Below are 16,641 nucleotides of genomic sequence, written 5' to 3' on the forward strand. Positions count from 1 at the left end.
TGTGCACACTGAACATTAGTACCATACAATACGCCCGCAGGGGAATAGGACCCCTATAACCCTATTCACATTAGTTGGGCTGCAGCAAACGATATTGGAAGGGGCTCCTGTACATACCGCATATGCACCCCTGATTTCTTTCTTCCTTGTCATATTGGTTGATAAAGGAATGCCTTTCAATAGCCTGTTGTCCCACACAGTACCAGTACCATTGTGGCCACTAAATTTCATTAGTTTTACTGGTGTAACTAGTGAAAAGTTTATTGAAGTGGAAATTTATAGAAAGAGCCTGTATGTCTAGAGGTAGTTATTTATCATTACAAGCAAGGGAGCACTAGCTATTCGTCTTAGTAGGTGTGCTATTTACCAACTGATGAGCCCAACTTAGCACACTGGGGTGAAACGCTGGCAAATCTATAATGTCCAATAACTCCAATAACAGACCAACTACATTGGTATTATAAATTTACTCATTCGGAACAAATATTTCAGGTTCCCTCTGGGAATCAACATCTTTATCAAGCAAGAGAGCTGGGCTATTTCCGAAGATCTTCGTATACTTGTTTTCCATCGTAGCTTTTACCCTGGCACACCTCAAAATCTACCAAATAGCTTTCAGGAGAATTTAGACACCAAACTGTACGGGTTATGTGATAAATTGTTTGCAACTGCGTTTGCCAAAATATTTGATCATCGATTCATCAAAATCCAATGCCTCACATGGTCTGCAATTTTCTTTGAATTTCCTTTTAGAATTTCCATCAATGGCCTAAGTTTCCATATTTTATCCAAGTGGTCTATCTGGGTGTTGTTTGCGTAGTGAAAATCCTCACGATTGTCCTGAAACTATCTCTTCTCATGGAGTTGTACAGTAGGATATTTCACTCACCATCATCATTAGTTATCCTTCCCAGGCAGTTCCGAGTGTCCTCTCAAAATAAGGATAGCAATGAATGAATCTGGATCCCTAACAGCCTCAAGAAGCGACACTGCCAAGCCATATTATCTTGTCTCTCCATCAACACAGTTCGGTATGAGTATTTTTCAAAGTGAAATCCTAACTCATGAAGGGAGGTTCGAAGGGATGACGCACTGCCATAAAACAATTTATCTTTTCTATGACTCCTATGTAGTTTTCGTAGTGGCGGGTGTTCTTTTCTCTTATAATTGACGTGTACAAGCTGTTGAATTACTCCTTCCTGGAAACCATCCCTACTGGTCACTCATTAGGCATAGTGCTGAGTTTTGTCCGGTGTTGATAATATTTTTTTTTTTTGCTAGGGGCTTTACGTCGCACTGACACAGATAGGTCTTATGGCGACGATGGGATAGGAAAGGCCTAGGAGTTGGAAGGAAGCGGCTGTGGCCTTAATTAAGGTACAGCCCCAGCATTTGCCTGGTGTGAAAAAGGGAAACTAAGGAAAACCATTTTCAGGGCTGCCTATAGTGGGATTCGAACCTACTATCTCCCAGATGCAAGCTCACAGCCGCGCGCCTCTACGCGCACAGCCAACTCGCCCGGTGTTGCTGATAATCTTGACATGTGATGGTCCAGATACATTCATTCCCTCTTTTTCCCCTTCACCTTCTTCCCAAGGCTCCTCCTCTTTCTTTTCTTTTTATAATTACTGTAGCTGTAGATATCTTTAATGCTGCTGCTGTTCTTGCTACAACTTTGTTAACGTCTATCAGTGGGCCTCCACTTTCCCTTTCAGCCTCAAAATATTCCCGTAAGGTACACACCGTATCGCAACTTTGACCACAAATAACTAAACCATGCCTCCCCATTACGCTTGCCATTCTTCGAGGTGAATGAATTCTTGGTCACTCTCATTGTTGTTTAGCAGCCCTCTGAATAGGTTGCAACATTTTGTAGTTCAGTAAATGACAAGGTGTTGAAAATTATGCTATACTACACAATACTAAAATGCGTCTTGATAATGACATGCTTATTAACACGAACACAACAGTACTATAAATATTTAGCTGATTTCAAAAACGAACTATATAATGATATCACTCAAAGCAGACAGTTATATAGCCCAGCCATATGTGCTATGGTATACTAATTGGCAACGTGGAACTTGGAGCTTAAAGACAGAGTAGGTAGGAAAAGGGAGAAGGCGTGACTAGCTGGGCTTGGTTTAAACAGGAGGTAACTGCCATTTCTTACTACCACGCTGGAAATTGTCAGAACATGCATGTTGTTCCATAATTCCTAGTAACCAGTCTTTAAATTTAAAACACATTTACATACACACTGTTTAGCCAAAAAACCAAGGTGGCTGCACTTGGCCAAAGGCCGTGTTCAGAGCACATAGTACATATTGAAGCGATGTTAAGTACCGGTACAGAAGAAAAATGGCCAACTGTTCACCAGTGGAAACCAAACCCACAACCTCCAAATTTCGCGTTGGTTGCTCTATCCAACTGAGCTAGGTGGCCTAGGTCATATTACTTCTTCTTATTTTGCTAGTTGCTTCACGTTGCAGCGACACAGATAGGTCTTATGGCGACGATGGGACAGGAAAGGGCTAGGAGTGGGAAGGAAGCAGCCGTGGCCTTAATTAAGGTACAGCCCCAGCATTTATTTGCCTGGTGTGAAAAAGGGAAACTACGGAAAACCATTTTCAGGGCTGCCGACAGTGGGGTTCGAACCTACTATCTCCCGAATACTGGATACTGGCTGCACTTAAGTGACTGCAGCTCTCGAGTTCGATCATATTTCTTCTATTGGAAGGGATCTAAGCTACAGGTCTGGCACTACTGCCATCACACTGTAGAGTATGTGCATGTCACCCGCTATGGGTCAAGTCGGTCAATCAATCAATCAATCAATCAATCAATCAATCAATCAATCTCCATTTAGGGAAGTCACCCAAGTGGCAGATTTTGTTATGTTGTTTTTCCTAGCCTTTTCTTAAATGACTGTAAAGAATTTGGGAATTTCTTGAACAACTCCCTTGGTAAATTATTACAATCCCTAACTCTCCTACCTATAAATGAATATTTGTCCCAATTTGCTCTCTTGAAGTCCAACTTCATCTTCTAATTGTGATCTTTCCTACTTTTAAAAACACCACTCAAACTTATTCATCTACTAATGTCATTCCATGCTATCTCTCCACTGACAGCTTGCATACCACTTATTACAATTTACAAACTTCATCATATAGATCCGTATTGATACAGTTTAAATTAAGAACTTTACATCCAAAGAATGTTTAATATATTTTAACATTGAATGTGTTTTCACTCGTAAAGTTATTGATTGGATGGACCATTAAACGTAACACTAGTTCTTAATTTAACATATAACTTAGTCGAGCAGCTCATCTCCTCACTCTCAAGTCTTCTCAGCCCAATTATGCAACATTTTCGTAACACTACTCTTTTGTTGGAAATCACCCAGAACAAATCGAGCTGCTTTTCCCTGGATTTTTTTCCAGTTCTCGAATCAGGTAATCTTGGTGTGTGTCCTATACACTGGAACCATACTCTAGTCAGGTTCTTACCAGAGACTTATATGCCCTCTCCTTTATATCGTTACTACAACCCCTAAATACCCTCATAACCATGTGCAGAGATCTGTAGGCCTACTCTTTATTTACAATCCCATTTATGTGATTACTCCAATGAAGATCTTACCTTATATTGACCCATACTGTAGGTACTTACAGTGATCCCTAAAAGGAACTTTCACCCCATCAACACAGTAATTAAAACTAAGAGGACTTTTCTTATTAGTGAAAGAACCTGACTTTTAACCCATTGCCTGCTGTACATCTCACAATGTTGTCAAGGTCTTTTTGCAGTTGCTCACAATCTTGTAACTCAATTACTACTCTATACAGAGTAATATTGTTCGCAAAAAGCCTGATTCAAATTCTTTACTCATATCTTTTATATAAATAAGAAAACAAAGTAACTAATAGCAGAAGTAAGGACATAAAATGCAGACTGGCACAAGCAAAGAAGGCCTTTCTTAAGAAAAGGAATTTTCTCACCTCGAACACTGATATCAGAATTGGAAAGATGTTTTTGAAGACTTTCATCTGGAGCATGGCATTGTATGGAAGTGGAACATGGACAATAACTAGCTCAGAAAGAAAGAGAATAGAAGTTTTTGAAATATGGTGTTACAGAAGAATGTTGAAGGTGAGATGGATAAATGGAATCACGAATGAAGAGATATTGAATCAAATTAGTCAGGGGAGATCGATTTGGCTAAAGTTGACGAGAAGAAGAGATAGAATGATAGGCCACATCTTAAGACACCCAGGACTTATGCAGTTGGTTTTTGAGAGAAGTGTGGGCAGTAAGAACGGTAGGGATAGACCAAGGTATGAATATGACAAGCAGATTAGAGCAGATGTAGGATGCAGCAGTTACGTAGAAATGAAAAGGTTAGCACAGGATAGGGTGGGATGAACAGCTACATCAAACCAGTCTGTGGACTGATGACTCCAACAACAACAACAAAGGTCCAATAATACTGCCCTGAGGAATTTCCCTCTTAATGTTTACAGATCAGATAAAGTCAATGAATATTTAATTTTCACAACCGCATTGTACTCAAAACAAAATTTTAATGTATTAGGTTGTGTTCAGTATATTATACACTAGAGTCCCATTAATCCGAACTAAATATTCAATTAAAAAAAAACTCCTTATTGAAATGAAAGAACATACTATAGAATGAAGATTTACTTGCATTTTATTAGTCATATTTTACTAGAATAACTTAATGTAAACATAATTACACATCATAAACCATCAATCACTAGTCGTTTATCTTTACAAAGTCTGTTAGTTTCTTTTGCTGTAGTGATTGGAACCTACTCGAAGACGCAGTGTTAAACCAGCGTTTCATAAACACATCAGTGGGCGTAGCAGCAGAGTATTGCTCGACGCAGCGTACAGCAAGTTCTAAGGCGGTCGCGGCATCTGAATGTGACACTAGTTGTTCATTGTGGTCTTCCTTGTTGTCACTCTGATCCTCATCAACTCCAGATTCTTTCTCCACCATAGCTAAAATTTCTTGGTCTGTTTGTAATTGATGACAGTCAGCTTCCATCCACTCGCTAATGTCATTTTCACTGGCTTTCTCACACCCAGGAAGTTGTTGAACGATTTCAAGGAGATTGACATTTGCAGACGCTTCTGCTGGATTCTCGATGAATGCGAGACTCGGCCAAAATTTCTTCCATGTTTTCCTCATGAACTGCTCACTAACACCCTCTGCTGCCCAGTAAACGGCTAAAGAATGGATATTTCAAATTACAGTATGTATTGTAGAAACTACTTTCCTCAGACGGCTGAGGCACTGGCCTTCTGACCCCAACTTAGCAGGTTCGATCCTGGCTCAGTCCGGTGGTATTTGAAGGTGCTCAAATACATCAGCCTCGTGTAAGTAGATTTACTGGCACGTAAAAGAACTCCTGCGGGAGAAAATCCCAGCACCTAGGCATTTCTGGAAACCGTAAAAGAAGAGTTTTTTTTTTTTTTTTTTTTTTTTGCAATTTGCTTTACGTCGCACTGACAGATAGGTCTTATGGCGATGATGGGACAGGAAGTGGCTAGGAGTGGGAAGGAAGCGGCCGTTGCCTTAATTAAGGTACAGCCCCAGCATTTGCTTTCTGTGAAAATGGGAAACCACGAAAAACAATCTTCAGGGCTGCCGACAGTGGGGTTCGAACCCACTATCTCCCAAATACTGGCCGCACTTAAGCGACTACAACTATCGAGCTTGGTGTAAAAGTAGTTAGCGGGACATATAAACAATAACATTATTATCAGAAAATAATAATCCGAAAATTTTGTAATCGAAACGGACTCCGGTCCCAATTAGTTCGGATTAACGAGACTCTACTGTAGTACATATTGAAGAGATGTTAAGTACAGAGCAAAAATGGCCAACCAAACACCAGTGAGATCTGAACCTACAACCTCTTCACTGTGGCCGCTTGGGACCCATCAACCCACCCCAAGAAGTATGTTTACACTTACACTAAAATATCACAAACCAATCAAAATTTTCTAGGTGGCTGAAGGAACACCATTATTGGCTGAATACATTCAATATGGTGTTACTCCCATAATTCAATACAGATACTTACCTAAATAGTTGACATTACTAACTAGTGCACAATAAAAACTCTTAAATCAATGGTGGTAAATTACCATAAACACAACTAAACGAAATGCTGTAAAGAAACCAACAGTGAAAAATTATCTTCACCCGTGTTTACATCAACAGTTGGTAGCTTTATCTAGTGACATCAGTAACTTAAAACTGCTAACAACTGAGCATCATCCTGTTCCCATTGTAGGTAGATACAGTCCTCAATGCAACCTGCAGATTGATTACAGGTTGCTTAAAGCCTACTCTGACACACAAGCTCTATTACCTGGCTGGAATAGTATCACCCTGTGTACGTAGAGAAGTAGCTGCCAACAGGGAGAGGCTTAAAGTGGAATAGAACAGCGCCCACCAGCTGCATGGACATAGTTCTCCTCAGCAACGTCTGAGATCCATGAAGAGCTTCCTATTTTTAAAATTTTTTTTTTTTGCTATTTTGCTTTACGTCGCACTGACACAAATAGGTCTTATGGCGACGATAGGACAGGAAAGGCCTAGGAATGGGAAGGAAGTGGCCGTGGCCTTAATTAAGGAAAGGTGTGAAAATGGGAAACCACGGAAAACCATCTTCAGGGCTGCTGACAGTGGGGTTCGAACCCACTATATCCCGGATGTGAGCTCACAGCTGTGCACTCCTAACCGCACGGCCAACTCGCCCGGTGAAGAGCTTCCTGAGGACATCTGAGGTGCTTACTGTCTCACCAGAGAAGGCAAGGCTGGAGTTGTGGAAGAAGAGAACTCCTCACCTCTGTGGATGGATGCCAGCAGATGAGCAGTTATCCCCTGAACATAATGAAAGCTGGCTGGTGTGGAAGTCCCTGAACTGGCTACGATCAGGAGTGGGAAGATCTAGGAATAACTTGAAGAAATGGGGGTTCAGCACAAGTGATACAACATGTGAATGTGGGCAAGAACAAACCAAAATCCAAATGCTTCAGTGTCCTCTGTACCCAACATCTTGTACAGAGGATGATCTCCTACAAGTCACTCCGAGTGCATTGGACATTGCAAAATACTGGGCATGTTTAATATGATATCACGTGTTATGTTTCGTATACTTCAAACTGACTTACATTAACTGTAAATTTGTGTTTTCAACTTGAGTATATTAATAATAATAATTGCAACACACACTCGTGGAACCTCCAGGAGTGCTACATACATTAATTCAAAAGGTAAACTATATAAATCTTATCTCATACTACTTGTAGAAGAGTGATGTGTTCATAGCGAAAACTACGGGCGCACCAACCCACCCCAAAAAATATAGGGCTACCGGTACTTTGTTTTAGAACAAAATATATAAAACGTGGTACTATTCATTCACCTCGTGTCAACAATCAGTGCCATTGACTGAAATTTATAACAGAATGGCACTGCTCCCAACAATTTAATACAAACAAGTGTGACTGACCTCTGTGCTCTCTTTAAAAAGTGAAGTGGCACACAAGCATGCTATGTTCTCTTCACTCACTGCAGTGGATCTTTATTATGCACCCCTGGCAATTTACACCAACGGAATGTCACAATGACCCAGGGCTGTCTAGAGATCATCACTAAGTGGCATCTCATGAACAGTTGGTAGCACCTGACTGACAGACTACTACCTAATTTGCTAGCAACAAAAGCTCCGAAAGTCAGCAGTGGTCTTGCCTCCAGGGGACCAGAATGATATTATAGTGCTATTAAAACAATGTGCGTGTTCTGACAGTTCGCAGCACGTGGCGCCGAACAAAGGAGTGGGAGCGCTGTGTTGCCACATGATCCGGCATGAGTTACTACATCACAGTCAACAGCTCTCGTTCTGCGCTAGGCTCTGCGGAAAATAATATCCATTAACGGCGATCATGAAAGAGTTAGAAAAACGTTAAATATCGTTGCTATTATTCCAAGATGGCTCAGCAGTAATTCTATCAGCTCAAATATCGTAAGACAAACTCCTCATTCGCCTTCCTCATAGGCTTTAATGAGTCGGGTTTTGCCCGGTGTTGATAACCTGTCATGTGATGGTCCAATTACATCCACTCCCTCTCTTTCCCCTTCACCTTCTTCCCAAGGCTCCTTTTCTTTCTTTTCTTTTTCTTTACCTATTCTAATTACTGTAGCTTGAGAAATTTTAAAGCTGCTGCTGTTCTTTCTACAACTTTGTTAACGTCTATCAGTGGGCCTCCATTTTTCCCTTCAGCCTCAAAATATTCCCGTAAGGCACATACCATATCGCGAACTTGACCACGTATAGCGAAGCCATGCCTCTCCATTACGCTTGCCTTTTTTCTAGGTGAATGAATTCTAGGTCGCCCTCGGTGTTTAGCGGCGCTCTGAACGGGTTGCAACATTTTGAATTCAGTAAATGAGACGGTGTTAAAATTACACTATACTACACAATACTATAATTTACACTACACTAGAATGCCAGCCTCGATAACGATACACTTATTAACATGAACACAATAGCACTATAATATTTAGTTGATTTCAAAAACACACTATACAGACAATGATATCTCTCAAAGTAGACATTGTTAGCCCAGCCACATGTGTTACGGTATACTATATTGGCAACGTGGAACTCGGACCGACCGCCTCACGAAGCTTTCAGACAGCGGGGGTAGGAAAAGGGAGAGTGCATGCCGAGCTGGGATTGGCTGAAACAGGAGGCGTGTACCGGTTGCCATAGTAACTGCCACCTCCTACTACCACGCTGAGAGCTGTCAGAACACGCACATTGTTTTAATAGCACTATAGTATGCACTTTTTAGAATTTCTCTCTTTTCATAAGTAAGAATTAGAAGTTAATTTCACTCTTCAAGTCTACAAACAGGTTATGTTACAACATTAAAAAAATAAAAGAAATAAAGCTATAAATTTGATGAAATATATTAAGTGTACCAGCTGCACAATTTGTGAACTCAGGTGTAGATTCAACATGACAATCACACTCCTCCCTCAACATATCTATGAATGTGTGTGAGAGAATGACAGAGATAACATGCTTGCACCCACAACTATTAAAACTTGACAGTTTTGACCAAATATGAGATATCTCCATATTTAATCCTGCACGTAATATATGAGACCTCTTCTTAATTCTACATTTATAAAAAAATAAACATAAAATGCAATCACGGATCACTGTAATACAAGCACAGTTTTACAATGTCAAGTAACAATTCAAATAGTAAATTTTACAGTGCATATATGTCTACCTGGTGTTTATACTGGAGGATTAAGTTTTAAACTACACTTTTTCTTGCTGGAATTATCTGTGAAAGTGGCATGTACACCACCAACACTACTAATGCTTATTTCCACTGTCACTTGGGTAGGGGTTTCAATATCACGCAGTAAAACTTTCCCTAAAAGTGTCTCCTTCTCTTCATACAGCTCAAACCACACTTCCGCACATGACTGGACACTGTACTTTTTAACTCGCTTCACGGGCACTGGAGTGAAAGCAGGTATTACACAAAGGAATTCTGGTGCACTCAGCTGCTTTACATATAATGCTCGGGACATGGCTGAAACTTCCATTGCTAAAAGTTCACAGTCGGGGTCAGTTGGATCGGAAAGGTAGCTACCATGTCGTGCAGCTCCAATAGCAATAACTTCATCAGGATTCATCCCCCCAAGAACTTCAGCTTGAGAAAAACGGTCAGCAAACGTTTGTTGCAGTTTAGGTATTTTTACCGATCCTCCACTTAACACTACTTTGTCTATTGAACTGCTCTCTATTTGTGCTTTTGCTAGAGCTTCAGATACAGGTTGTAGATATTCTTGAAGAACTGAAGCTATAAGTGATTCAAATCTCGCCCTTGTAATATTATGGCTTAAATCTACTCCTTCACAGAGTGATTCAACAAAGCAGTGAGCAGTGCTCATCGTAGATAGAACATGTTTACAAGTTTCTGCAGCAGTAGTCAATTTCATCATCGAGCGACGACTATCTCGAGGATCTAGTTTCCATTTCTGTCTGAATTCTCCTGCCAAGTATTCAGCAAGAATCTTTGTAAATTTGTCCCCACCTAAGGCTGCCTTATGAACAGTGCTACAAACGGAATACATTCCACCACGCACTCTCAGAACTGTAACATCCAATGATATGCCTCCCAGCCTGTATACCAGACAAAGGCTTTCATCTTCAGGATTGTTGACACCAACTCCATGGGCCATTAAAGATGCTCCTGGTTCGCTGATCACATGAAGTACTTCCAAGCCAGCTTCCTCAGCAGCGCGCATTACTGTCTGCCGGCTGCTCTGAGAAAAATGTAGGGGCACACAGAGAACAGCCCTCAAATCACTTTCTGATCGCAAAGCACTGCTAGCAATTGCACACAACTTGCTAAATATGGAAGTCGCAATGTCTTCTGGGGTCATTACAACGGTTTTATCTCCACACTTTAGTTCATATTTCACACCATCTCCTTCTGTAATGACTTTACATGTACTTTTCTTAATTGCTTCTTCCAACTCCGTTGAATCTACAGACTCGTTCAAAAATTGTTTATTGTGAACAATAGTTGATGCACTATTTCTTGCCATATTTACTTTAGCAGCTAACCCCACCATCTTCTCAGTTTCGGTCATTGCGAACACAGTAGGAGTAATTCGATCACCAGAATCGTTGGCTATAACCTCCACCTTACCGTCTTTGAATAACGCCACACACGCCGATGAATTGCCAACGTGAATTCCGAACACAGCAGACATTTTGTCAAATACGAATAACGGCACTACCTATTACGTACGAGAAACAATATCATAAATTTTGAGGGTTTTTTATAATAATGCCAACAACCAATATAAAAATCATAACCTACACGGAATCAGTTCAATGCAAGACTCTAACCCAAACACATGGTAAAGTTGATTATTTCAAGGAATATTTATTAAATTTGTGGTACCGTAACCATCGCCCTCTACTATGACTGCGCTAATACGCCTTCCCAATACAGCAATATGAGAGATATGGGCCTAGTACCCATTTCTACCACTGAGCGCTGCTTTGCTGGCATTGAAACACGATTTTTCATTACAGCACACGTTAAGTGTTCAGTATATTTCTGTTCAAATATACAGCCAATCACTCAATAAACATATTTGAATCACACCTTACACCTTAATAAAGAAATTCAGTGAATAACTTACCCCTCCGCAGCGAAAAAAATTGTACAAAATAATGTTGACGGTAGATAGTAAATACTGTAGAAAATAAATATATTCACACACTTTTCTGTGGAAGTATTTCGCGTTCTCGCGTTCAAATCTTTCAAAGATTTCTGTTATTTATGTGGCTATGTTATTTAAGAATACCGAAATAACACACTCGAAAATAACTTTACTCAATAACTATGGATGTCCGATTTCAGGACAACTGAAGTGAGGAAAATCGCGCAACACAGGCACTAGTCACTCATAGATACCACAGGATTTTTATGCACAAATGGTTGTGCTTTCAATACAAAATCATGAATAAATTTCAAAATCCACAGTGGCAAATCAGATGGGTACTGCAGCCTGCCGTTTTCATCTCTTTTATAAATCAAGCCCATTGGCAATGTTGATCACCTTGGTCTTCTCAAAAGAATCAAGCATCTTGTCTGGCTGCAATGTTGCTACATTTGTGCTACTGACACGTATGTCGAATCAATTTTTTATCGATGTATTTGACAGCGATACCTGCATTAAAAAATCGTGCATATCTGTATGCGAATGGTCTTTTAAATATTATAGTTAAATATTATATTTCAGTCGCCAAAATATCTTTCGCGCGCAGCACATTCATTTTCTTAAACTTCGACGGCTCGATGTTTTTGCATGTAAGAAAAATGAACCCGTTTCACAGTTTCATTTGATTGCATCTGATACAGATTTTGATAAAATCACCATTTATATCCTGGGAACCATCAAACATAGATTTTTGTGAGCAAAGAATTTCTTACTTTTCAGAATGTGCCATTTGTCGAAAGCAAGAAGAGGCATTTCATTGTCACCAGGATGACAGGTCTTCGGTTTAATGTGTTTCGAAGAAGACATTTTTCTTATCCTGCTAACATTACTCGTATGATTGTCACAATGCGCAATACGAAATAACCGCAAGCTTCGACTTCCTTTATTATTTTGAGTGTGAAAGTATACAGTATATGTAGCTCTGTACCTAAGAGCCTCTTAAAGAAGCCTTTATTTTATAGCCACAGCAGAAATTATAAAACAGAAAAGGTTATTGACTAGGGTAATTCGATTTCTACTTTCGCTTGCATGACAGTCATCCTGAGTAGTTTTTATTCGCTCAACATGGAATGAAGCATCTCTCTGTTGAAAGAAGGTATCGAGTTTCTTGTCATATAACATCTGCTGTTCGATGGACTACCAACAATCACAATCTCTCTGCTTCATTTACGAACTGACTTTCTGCTAAGAGGCGCTCCTTTACTAAGAGTGTTATTCCTGTCTCGCAGTTTATATCACCTACGTAGCGTGAAAGTGTGGATTTATTCGGTGTGGCAAAAATATCATTTCGATGACCTTGAATTGAAATTCGGCGAGAAATTCCTTTCTGAAGTAACATTTAGCCATTTATGACGTTGTTACTCGTTGAAAGTAAATTTATAAAACGAATCCCACTTGCCGATCTGCTTCAATGACAGAATTTGTTAATTTATTTTCCTAAGACTGTTCCTTAGTGTCAGAAAAGGTTCAAGATTTTATAAACTGTGATACTCTCTTAATTTGAGTTACGTCGACAAATGCATCGAAAGAAAATCGTTTCACTTTTGGACTGTGTTAATCTTCTTTTTCATTACAAACTGTGATGCTCTATTTGAGTTGCGTCGTCAAGTACATCGAACGACTATCATTTTTACGTTAAACAGTGTTAATTTTTTCTTTTATTGCTGACTGTGCAACTTGTAGATTCTACGAACTGTGCTGTGTAATAAACTTCAGTTCAGTTCGGTAGAGAAGTGTCGTATCAGATCTCATTGACATTCCGTGCGATGACTATACACTTCTTTACACCCTTCATGGGATCTCAGTGGAATTAAAATTCTAAATTAATTATTTCACGTTGCACACAAACTATCATCTGGCGTCAGACTCTCGGGTTCCATCACGATCCTCACCGGTACTTAAAGATCCGTCAACCGCCGTGGGATAATATGGGGCCATGGGGCCGAAAGGAGATCCATGGTGAGGGGGAAGGAATCCGACGACGTGGGACCTCGCTGATGTCAACGCCGGGGGACAGCGTCTCTTCCATCCACTGCTTGGACTTTCTAAAATCAATCCTTCACGTCTGTAAAATGTGTTATATTTTGGTCAAACTTGAATAAATGGATCGTACATGCCCTAGCGTCAACAAATGCTCTCCGCTGAAGTTAAAGTACAGGCGATCCGGTTACAATATATATATATATATATATATATTGGTTTATTGAACATTGAACTTACAGGCGATTAGCCCGGATATATGTTCACACTTTAATAATGCTAAAATACTACTACTACTACTACTACTACTACTACTACTACTACTACTACTACTAATAATAATAATAATAATAATAATAATAATACTGTTCCAGTAAAATAAAATAATACTAATAATAATAATCGAATTCCATACAATTCCAGTAAACAAATAAATAAATCTAATCTAGCCCTTCTCTACCATTTCTAATTCTACCTAAACTTTCTCATCGAAATTTCCTTAAATTATACACACAACAATTACAACAGCTCATTGCTGAGATCCGTTGACTTTACATTTCATCATCCTCAGCACATGTTCCTGCCTGCTCAACTACTGAGTTAGCATTTCCTGTCCACTTACCTACTACTAGCTGGATTCCAGTGCACTATTAGTCAACAGTTACATAATATCCTGCCCTGTCACAATCGATAAGGCCTCCTACAATTAGAAAATTTAATCAGATCCCTAACGTAATTACGGTATATTCACCTTCACTTTTTCAACGACTTACAAGCTCCTCTCTCTTTGCAGCCTTAACTCTTCCACTTATTCATCCTATGCATCTTCCTCTCTCAACTTTCTTTCACAAATCTTCTTAATCGCACATAAATACCTGTTCAACTCTCCTCCATCTTCCCATTGCCTAACAATACACCTTACAGTTTTCTGCTTATCCACTTTTTCTATTAATTCATGATGTTTGGCACTCAATAAACTGTTCCTTACCTTACTCGCTTCTTTACAATTACCAATTAAGTGAAAATCGTCGCTTACTATCTCACATAATACACATACTGTCTTATCTCTACCCTTGTATAGTCCCATCAACCACCATACTACCCTATCCCTGTTTAACCTATCCACATATCTAATATTTATCCCAGACACTTCCATTACTTTATTAAAAACGCTAAGCGAACTTCTTTGTTTCTTCCAATAATTTCTACCTTTGCACATCTCTAATCCTCCTCGAAAGCACCCTCAGCCCTCTGGCTTCTTTCTTCGTCCAAACCTCTGCCCACATACACCAAGCCCATCTTCTCCAAGCATCCTTTAATTTTTTATAGCCAGCATCCCTTATACTGTACATGCTCTTCAGTTGTTGCTTGTACGCGGCTAGCAACACCCTCCCGCCTACTTCCCTTTTCAAGATCATCCAATATTTAACTACTCTTTTTTACACTCTCTACCTTTGTATCTTCCCCACACATTAATTCAACTACTGCATTCGCTGTGTACTGAGGGAGCCACATCACCGACTTACCAAATTTACTAATAATTTGTCTTAATTCCACTCTCTTTTTATCCAACCCCCATACTTCCGCCCCATACATTACCCTACCGAATACAACCGATCTTAAAACTAACCTCAAGATTTTATAGCTAATACCCGGAAATTAGCCAACAAGTTTTGTACATAGGCTAGGGCGGCCATTCCCTTACTTCTCGCTCATCTAATTTGATCCTCCCATGTCCCTTTTTTTGTGTTAAAAATCACTCCTAGATATTCCAACTTGCTTACTTGTTCCAACCTATCTCCCTGCACCATCCAAATCACATCTTTCCTTCTTCCTTTGTGTACCTGCGCAACTAACACTTTAGATTTGTTCCCGTTAATTTTCAAGGCCCAATTCTTTGCAAAATCTGACACTGCATTTAAGCTTTTCTGCATCCCACCTGCGGTTAGAGTTATCAATATCACATCGTCTACAAAAATCAATCCCGGTAACTCCAACCCACTAATCACCGGAACGGCCCAGTTGTTCCCCCGTGTCCATCCAAAATATCATTAATAAATAAATTAAACAATAACGGAGATAATGTGCATCCTTGTTTCATCCCACCTTAGACTCTACGGGTCTACTCAAACAGTCTTCTCCCAATTTTACACAACACCTGACCACCTTGTATATCGCCTCCACTGTACGTATCATCTTTTCCGGAACCTCCAACCTACCCAATTTTTCTAATAAAACCCCTCTATTTACCTTATTAAAAGCCTTTTCAAAGTCAATTGCCCCTACATACACCTTACCTCTTGACAAGCTCATATATTTTTCTAAAACCGTCCTCACTGTCATTATATTGTCTACTGTTCTTTTGTTTTCTTCTAAATCCCCCTAGGTAATCTGACAGGACTTCGTTTATTTCGGTCCATTCACTTAACCTATTCGCTAACACTCCTGTATAAATTTTACTTAAGGAATCTAACAGAGATATACCCCTATAATTATTCATACTGTTTTTGCTACCTTTCTTCTTGTATATTGGACATACAGTTCCTGTTTCCCACACTTTAGGGTACTTCTCCCCATCAAAATATTATTAAATAATTTCACTATGCCTTCTATTATTGTCCCATCTTTGCTAATTTCTTTCCAAAACATATTATTGATACCATTGCAACTCCCCGCCGACCTACCCCTGGTTCCTCTTATCACTCCCAATGTTTCTTCTCTTGTGATTTCTTTGTCCAGTTCGTATATTGCAACTCCCCTATCCAAATTTCTTCTTCCCCCATCTCACTCAACTTACTCCTTCCGAGCTTAATAATATATCAATCACGCTACCTCCCTGCTCTGAAACATACGTCAATTTCCCAGTACTGTTGCCCTCCTTCCATCCATTCAGAATATATAAATTCTCGCTGCGCACATCTCTAAGAGCTTCTCACCATAGCTGTTTATGCTTTTATCTTCACTTCTTCTGCTTTTCAACATAAGCATCCCTTCTTCTTTACTATAAACTGGGCTCTGTTCCCCTATTCTCGTGTTCCAATCTCCAAATAACAAAATGTATTCTTCTTCTTCTTCTGCAAACTTCTCTCTTATTATACTAACATCCACCAATTGCTCTTCAAAAAGTGCTTATTCGTATATAAGAAACTTCTTGGATGGCAATATGCGAAAGCTAAATTTATTTTCTTCATCCTTCCCTCTACCCACCCCATATTAAATCTCATCCAGATAGCTTCTTGTATGTCTGTCTCAATATCCTCTACTAGTCCACTGATTTCTTCCTTGATTAGAAC

The 16,641-nt window shown here is 39.6% G+C and overlaps 2 protein-coding genes across 2 annotated transcripts in view; one reads left to right on the forward strand and one right to left on the reverse strand.

The window, feature by feature from the left end:
* Nucleotides 1–16,641, forward strand: part of LOC136879186 (glutaminase liver isoform, mitochondrial-like) — a 208,494-nt gene that overhangs the window by 170,174 nt on the left and 21,679 nt on the right. The window lies entirely within an intron of this gene.
* LOC136879185 (heat shock 70 kDa protein 14-B) lies at nt 8,924–11,013 on the reverse strand. Its single transcript, XM_067152956.2, has one exon. It carries the CDS (start codon nt 10,847–10,849, stop codon nt 9,356–9,358), a length of 1,494 nt encoding a protein of 497 aa, XP_067009057.2. The 5' UTR covers nt 10,850–11,013; the 3' UTR covers nt 8,924–9,355.

Source organism: Anabrus simplex, chromosome 8 (assembly GCF_040414725.1).
Source record: "Anabrus simplex isolate iqAnaSimp1 chromosome 8, ASM4041472v1, whole genome shotgun sequence".
Lineage (NCBI taxonomy): Eukaryota > Metazoa > Arthropoda > Insecta > Orthoptera > Tettigoniidae > Anabrus > Anabrus simplex.